The sequence below is a fragment of the Prinia subflava genome, chromosome 4 (genome assembly GCF_021018805.1).
Source record: "Prinia subflava isolate CZ2003 ecotype Zambia chromosome 4, Cam_Psub_1.2, whole genome shotgun sequence".
Taxonomy (NCBI): Eukaryota; Metazoa; Chordata; class Aves; order Passeriformes; family Cisticolidae; genus Prinia; species Prinia subflava.
This window is the reverse complement of record NC_086250.1, coordinates 36,603,159-36,610,590: the sequence shown is the minus strand read 5'-3', so window position 1 is coordinate 36,610,590 and position 7,432 is coordinate 36,603,159. Positions and strand designations below refer to the sequence as shown.

The 7,432-nt window shown below is 39.2% G+C and overlaps 1 protein-coding gene across 2 annotated transcripts; it reads right to left on the bottom strand.

Annotated features, from left to right (window-relative positions):
* Positions 1 to 1,371: 1,371 nt before the first annotated feature.
* Positions 1,372 to 7,220, bottom strand: KRR1 (KRR1 small subunit processome component homolog). Of its 2 annotated transcripts, none has more exons than XM_063396440.1 (10): positions 7,069 to 7,220; positions 6,481 to 6,659; positions 5,879 to 6,013; positions 5,477 to 5,602; positions 5,299 to 5,382; positions 4,648 to 4,704; positions 3,979 to 4,149; positions 3,736 to 3,813; positions 3,513 to 3,606; positions 1,372 to 1,995 (listed from the first exon to the last, which is right to left on the bottom strand). In XM_063396440.1, the coding sequence occupies exons 1-10, from the start codon at positions 7,160 to 7,162 to the stop codon at positions 1,853 to 1,855; spliced, it is 1,161 nt and encodes a 386-aa protein (XP_063252510.1). In that variant the 5' UTR covers positions 7,163 to 7,220; the 3' UTR covers positions 1,372 to 1,852. The 2 variants fall into 2 exon arrangements, with proteins under 2 accessions (XP_063252510.1, XP_063252512.1); XM_063396442.1 differs by having other exon boundaries at positions 6,481 to 6,656; positions 7,069 to 7,211.
* Positions 7,221 to 7,432: the final 212 nt, after the last annotated feature.

Genomic DNA, 7,432 nt, shown 5'->3' with positions numbered 1-7,432 from the left:
AGGCACCCAAGAAGTTAGCTGATGCAGCTGAAAACTCCTTTTTTAGGATACTGTCACAGCCAGATTCCTGAAATGATATACCAGTCTAAAACATTTTTTAACAGTTTAAAACAGTTTAAAACAGTTTTTAACATTTTAAGCAGGCAGGGGAATGTGTGCCACTCCTCTGTCATGAAAGGGGCCTGATGCAGTTCAGAACCAAGGACTCTCCCTCCCCTAACACACTCATGCTCCTTCCCTGGTTTGTCAAACTTCTCCTTCATGGGTCCTCACTCTGCACTCTTCTGCTAAAGCCCTTCTGTGAGAGCGAGAATTGAAACTCAAGTATTGCAGTGTCTCCTGTTGCAATCAGCCCTTTCACTACCTGAGAGGTCTGAACTACCCACCACGCCCTGAACTTTGGTCTCCCCTTGCCTCTGTCAACCGCCAAACACCAGTTGGTGTTTCTGAAAAGCTTTTTGTAGTGCTGGTATCACTGAGCCCATCAGATTGCTGGTTTCTGAGATGGGTGGCTTGTGACTTAAGCATCGTGTTCTCAGTGAAAGATGCTTAAACAGTATTTTCCTGACTGATTCCAAAAGAAACTGCCACTTACAAATAATGCAGTCCCTAGGAAGATGCGGAGTATTTTTTCCTTAACAATTAAGTGCCAAGAACTGCTCACATAATTGAAAGGTCACTTGCTTGGAGGGCAAGCACTGTACCTATGTCCCAATGCACATGTACTGGCTAACCAAAAATATTCTCAATTCTCATTTGTGTTAAAAAAAAAGGCCGTGTTTTCACCTAGTAGTTTCAAGTAAAAGGTCACTAACCTAAAAGGCATTGAGCTGCATCCTTCTAGGACAATCATTTCCACTGCATGTGCAGTGATCAAAATTCCAAAACCCAGCAAAAGCACTCAAGAGTCATTAAATTAGTGTGGCTCTATCTCCTCCTCATTACATTGGATTCCTTAATTTCAGATGTATGAAATAAGCAACAGCTGCTCAGCTGGTGCACTTTATTGCATCGTATTTCACAGTTTCAGGAAGCTGAAAAACCTCTAAACTTCCTTTAAAATACAGGAAGTGCCTCAAAAAAAAAAAAAACCAAAAGAGGAACATAATTTTTAAGACATTCTTGCAAAAAGGAAATAAACTAAGAATATATTTAAAGATAAATAACACAACTTTTTGCTTTCCCTGCATCACAATCCCTGTGTAAAGACACTTACTTGATACCATATTCTGTGTAAAAACCCATCAGGATAATGCTAATAAATGACAGTTTATTAATGGCATGCAATGAAGACTATGGTTGTCTGTTTTTCACATGAAACTGTGAGTTTGTTTCCTGGACAACACAATGGAGGTTATACAGTAGACTAACTAAGGATTTAAGAACATTGTATTAAAATAGTTTATTAACATCGAGACAAGACACACAAAAATAATCAGCTTTTACAAAAATAAAAGCATAATATAGTAATAAATCTTGCCCGTTTAGCAAAAGTTATCACCACACCATTGCCTTGAGCTTTCACCTTTCCAGTTTTCCGACCCAAATGTTTAACACTCCACATCAAACTGCTCAATGGTTCTATTGTAAAACCTTTCCTTTACACAGATGGATATTATCCAAATATATTCTCTTTCTCAAATAACACAGGAGCACAGGTTTTCTTCACCAACCTCGCCAAGTCTGTACAGCTATTGTAGATCCACTAATTAAACTGTACCAGAAAAAGAGGATGATCTTTCTATTTAGTTTTTTCTTGTCCACATTATACCAGACAGGAAGAAACCTCCTGTCTTCCAAGTGAAAAAATGTTCATTATAAGAAGTGACAAGTAAACATCTTGGGTGGTGAATTACTTCTTTTTCTTTTTTTTCTTTTCATCTGCTGCCATTTTTAACTTTACTTCTTCCTCAGGGAGTGCTCCTAATTTCTTCTTCTTTGCATTCTTTACCTTTTCTTTGATGGCTTCAATATCAATCTTTTTCTCAGTGGAGGCTACATGAAATACAAAGGTAACAGACATGAATTTTACTTCTGAAAAATGTTAACAGTCTACAAGAAGACATATATGAACACAGCAAACTGCATCCTGTAGCACTGGTTAGGACTCATTTTATGTTCACTAACGATTTTATAGACTATTCTAATAATAATTTTTGTTGAAACCAGTATTATCTACAAATGTTACTCAGCAGAATTTGCAGAACAATTATATAAAAAATCCCATACAACAACATTTGGACATTTGATGCTGCACCCTACAGACATACAAACTATTATCACCCACTCTTCAGAACACAGATGTGCTCTTCTGAAATTAGTACATATGCACTGTCTTAGACATAGGCTTGATTGATCTTGCATAAGAAAAGAAATTAATTGCTGAGTGCTTACATGCAGAAAAGCTTTTACACCATTTTGTCTCTCTGCAAATAACTAAAGTGCTAAGATCCCAAACATGCCTATCTCATCCTTATACTGTCTCCATGGCCTTTCATTAATGGCCGCTGTCAGACAAAGGATGAGAAAGCAGGGGTTGGGGGAATATGATGTAGATCTTTGACTCCTGCATGGAAACCTTTATTACAAACTTCTACAGGGAGTGCCGGAATACTGAAGTTAAACATGTAGTGCTGTGCAACATGAATAACCTACTCTTATGTTCACACAGGTGATGGTATTTTCTCTTTTGAGCACAAGCCATGAGTCTGGATCTAACTTTCCTATCTCACACAGTTAATTCCTAAATCTAATGGTGGGTACCATACAAACTACTCCTGTCATCTGTTCTTGGAAGACTGAAGGATTTCAGCTCAAAACACACAGCAGCTCAAAAAGCATCATATTTGAGACATAGTGCAAACAACAACAGTTTCCAAATCACTGGACATTTACTGTCATCACAACAAAAAAAAAAGTACTGTATCCATGCTACAAAACACATGCTTTTCAAGAAACACAAACTTTAAAGTTAGTAAGAAATTGTGTAATATATAGTGTAATAATATGTAGGTAGTACAGCTAATAGTATATCTAATACTATGAATATGAAGCATAATCAGTGAGAACTAAAGACTTGTTTCTCTAGTGCATTAAAAAAATAAATCACTCAAGAACATAAGCTCTTCCTCTGCATATAGTGTGGTTTTATTTTAACATTTAGAAAAGTTATTTACCCTATCTTGTACCAAAGTTGTGATATAAGTTTTTCAATAAGTATTGCTTTCTGCTTACTTGAATGTGAAAGTCATAGCAGCTTCACTGTAAAACTGAAAGGCAAAAACTGATGAAGCTAGAACAACCAACTGACTCTTCTGCAGAGAATTTACCATTTTATAGGTATAGACTTATTGGCTAGATGATCTTTCTACTGTCCCTGGCAACTCCTGGCATGGATCTTACCATCAGGATGTTTTTGTATGACCTTTCTTTTTCCTAGGCTGTATTTGCAAAATCACTCAGCCTAGAAATTGACAACAAAATGTTTTAAAACAGGAAAAATAAATTGTTACCTTTCTTTGTTTTCACAACTGACTTTTCCTTTGGTGGGATAAAAGCTTTATTTCTTTCTTCTTGTCTTCTCTTGATTGCATCTGCTTGCTTTGCCTGAAGTTACCAACGAAAAGGTCACGTAGCAATGGAGCAGGGCAAAAAGGAAAAAAAAACCAACCAAATCAGATTCCAAGTGTGCAATCCAATGCCTTCTAACTGGATCCTGGATTAGTACAACTTTACCTTTATCTCTTCCATTTTCTTGCGTTTCTTCTGTCTCTCTTTCAAGAAGTATTCCCCACTTGCCAATTCTTTATCAATCTGAGTAAGACAAGTAGCAAGAAGCCTTAGGTAATTATGCATTATAAGCCCGATGTGCAATATCAAGGAATCAGAACATGACAGAAAAAGCCTCCCCATCTCTTTTTAAGAGCACAATTTCAGGTCTGCTATATTCCTGCATAACCAAATAAAGTTTCAACTGACCTGGCTTTCTGGCTGCGGAGGTGGGAATGGTGTGTACTCCTTCTTAGTATTTTTCTTCTTGGGCTCCTTCCGTTTTTTCAAGTTCTTCCGCTTGAATTTAGGTAAAAATCTTTCCCAACTTTGTGTCCTCAGTTCAGGATCTTTTGCTAATTCCCTTTTGATCATCAAAGTCTTCAGTAGTTTCACAACATTACAGAGAAGTTATTAAAAAAAAGAGCATTATAGTAGAAACCAAGAGATCCAAAAGAGAAGTTTCACGAGACTTAATTACAGGAAACATGCTACATCCAAACCTTCCACATCTCACTACAGTAAGAGCAGAGAGGCTTAATTATGAACAGCAGAACCAGAAAGATGTCTCAAAACAGGAACAGAATGCACTGGAGGAAGGTGCTTCAGTTTAAGTGGGCAAGTATCAAGCCAACAATCAAAGGATAAAGTTTACACACACTTTTCTTTTGATTTTACTGATACTGCCATAATGGTGTTATGGAAATGTATCCTAGTAAAATGGAGGACATCAAAGTCAGTGGTTTTCATAAAACAGCACACTACAGAAATTCTCAAAAGTAGATTACTACACAGAAACATGTAAGTTATTAACATACAACCATCTGGGAAGAAATACTATTTTCTTGTAAACAAAGATGCACAGTGGTCCACACTAACCTTGATGTTATATATGGGATGTATATTCTTCATTGTGTCCAGAACAACTTTTCTAACCTGTATTGAATACAAAAGAAAAAGAACAGAAAGCTCAGCAAGCATTTCACATGCTAATCAACTAAAATAGCAGCTATAAAATATCGTGCTTCCTCTCCCTGCCTCTGCCCCCCACAAAGTAGTAAGCCTTAAATTACAGAAACATTACGGTTGGAGAAGACCTCCAAGATCATTGATTCCAGCCTTTAAAGAGCTAAAGCACAGAGTTAGCTGGAAGGAACAGCAGTTCAAAAATGCCAATAATATTGTCATGCTTCTAACAGACTCCAGCAGGCCCCACAAACATTATTTTCATGTTACCATGGATCTTATGGTGTCATGAGGAACTTGCTTTTGACAAGCATTCTTCTCCCACATAGTTATTAAAACATATACAGATGCTTTTTCTTCCAAGACAGAAAGAACTTAAGATTCAGCAGCTAAGATGATAATACTATGGACATCCATGTAATTGTAGCTTACTAACACACAGCTGAAAAGCCAGTGAGATGCTGAGGCTGAGCTGAGGTTGCCAGATTTTGCGCATCTCCCACCCTCGAGCTGGGCACAGAAGTTTGTGTTTGCTACACAAACAGCTCATCTACCTCATCTTACCTCTTTTAGCCCACTAAAGGGTCCAAGAGCTGACACAGTGTTGCCTTGCACCATAATATAACAGTTTGTTAACAGTTCCAGGGCCTACACCAAAAAAGAAATTAAATTAGAATAATATGAAGACCTGACACAAATCTGGGTCTCAGTATTGTCTGGTTACTCCATCTATAGGAAATACCTTCAGAGTAGATCCTTTTGGCCCAAGAAGCCGTGCTCTTCTTTTTATAAAAGTTTCTCTCTTCCTCACCAGAGAGCCTATCTTAATGATGTCACATGCAACATCATCCTGAAGGATACGAACCGCCTAAAAAGATGCAGGCAATGTCATCTGAATCCAAATGTATTACCCGTAAGAGTCAAGAGAATACTTCCGTTTATTCTTCTCCCTTTGCTTTCAGATATATTTACTTTAAATACATATTTCATTTTACTTGACTCACTTGAAATTCCCCCATTTTTAAAACATAGTATTTTATAAGTCTTATGATAGAATTTAAGTATAAAATTAAGTATTATGATAGAATTTAAGACAAAATATAAGCACAGTGATAGACAAAAACTTTCAGGATTTATTACAGACCTGCTCAAATGGAACACTTCTTGCCAGAAGTTTTATTAAGTCTCTAGCCCTAATGATTGCATAGGGATCAAAAGTCTTCTTAGTGGTAGTGACAGTCATGCTTCCTTCAATTAGATCCAGTGCTGCGTTCACATACTGCAATATTTGAAAAGAAACAACAGGTCAGGATCATAATTCAGCTTTGGCAGCAAGCAGTTAACTAACAGAATGCAGATCTGTTTTCCCAAATTTATTAAGTGACTTCTAGCTTAAGAAAATTCACACAAAGAGACAAAACCCAGACTGAATACGTGTTTCGAGGCCCAAAGCACCACCCCTCTCATCTCCCTGAATTCAAGCACAACAAAGCTGTCAGTGCCTGGAACAAGAGACATTTACTGCTGCAAATGTTTTGCTGACAGCATTTGCAAAGAACTGCAATTCTGGTACATAATTCTTCACTGATTTGGATGACAAAAAACGATACTGCTAATTTAAAATGCACGCACAGTAGAAATTTACAAATGCAGTATGAGAAAAGCAACTTGCACTATTTGTATTGGCTTAAGTAAGACCTGTATGTCCCAAAAGGTAAAGTGCAGTGTCACAATTATTGTTCATACATGTTCACCCAAGGCTTTCTGGACAAGAGGCCAGCACTCTTTCAAGTACGCTTCTCTATACTTCGGGAACAATGTTGCAAAGCTGCTTTCTTCCAGCAGCCCTTTGGGATTATCCTCTCTTGTAAAGGCTGGCTCTTTCCATCCTTCTGGCACAGTAAGAAGTTCAGATTCATCAACTGCTATGAAAAAGGAAAAAAAAATCTACTGTTACAAGAGGATTGATTTAATACACTGTTGAGTGCAGTCTGCATCTTTTCTGACATTAGAAAAAATGCTGCTTTAAACTATTTATATTAAATTAAAAAAAGAAAAAAAAGATAAAAAGAGAGAGATAAGGAATCCGCAGCTGAGATAAGCGCAATTGATCTGGTATATACAAGATGATCGTGCCAGTAAATTACACAGGAACAAGGCACAGACCGAGGCGAGGACGCAGAGTAGCTCGAGGGCGGGCACACCAACACGGCACCGCCGCTGCCGGCCCCAAGCACCCACCAGCCGTCTCTACCCTCCGCAGCGCCCCACGGAGGGACCCGAGGCCTTCCCGGAGAGCCGCCAGCCCCGCACGGTCCCGCGTCCCGCCCCTACCTGGCGCCGCTTTCTTCTTGTTCTTGTTCTTGTGCTTTTCTCTCTGCTTCGGGCCCGGCCCGGGCCCGGCCTCCTCCTGGGGCACGGCCGCCATGTTCGCGCGCGCCGGAAGGGGCGGGGCCGCCCTGCTGCCGCGCCGAGCGGAACTTCCGGCGCCCTTGGTGTGGGACGGGCGGCACCGAGGAGCACGCACGGGAGTAAACACCCCGCGTACTCCGGGGCTCGTAACTAGAGAAAAGGGATTCCTAATGAGACCTGATTTCACAGCTGAGTAACTTACTATTCAGTTGATGAAACTAGATAATAATAAATAATTTAAGTAATTTCGGGGGGATGCTCTGCATCCTCCGCCCTGCCCCTTCCT

Bases quoted from the DNA above. Each gene is read 5' to 3' on its own strand.
- KRR1 (XM_063396440.1), bottom strand. From the start codon at position 7,162: ATGGCGGCCGTGCCCCAGGAGGAGGCCGGGCCCGGGCCGGGCCCGAAG. The intron at 5,383-5,476 runs GTATTTCCTATA...TTTTTGGTGTAG, and splicing joins CAAAAGGATCTACTCTGAAG to GCCCTGGAACTGTTAACAAA. The intron at 3,607-3,735 runs GTAAAGTTGTAC...TGGTAACTTCAG, and splicing joins AGAAAATGGAAGAGATAAAG to GCAAAGCAAGCAGATGCAAT.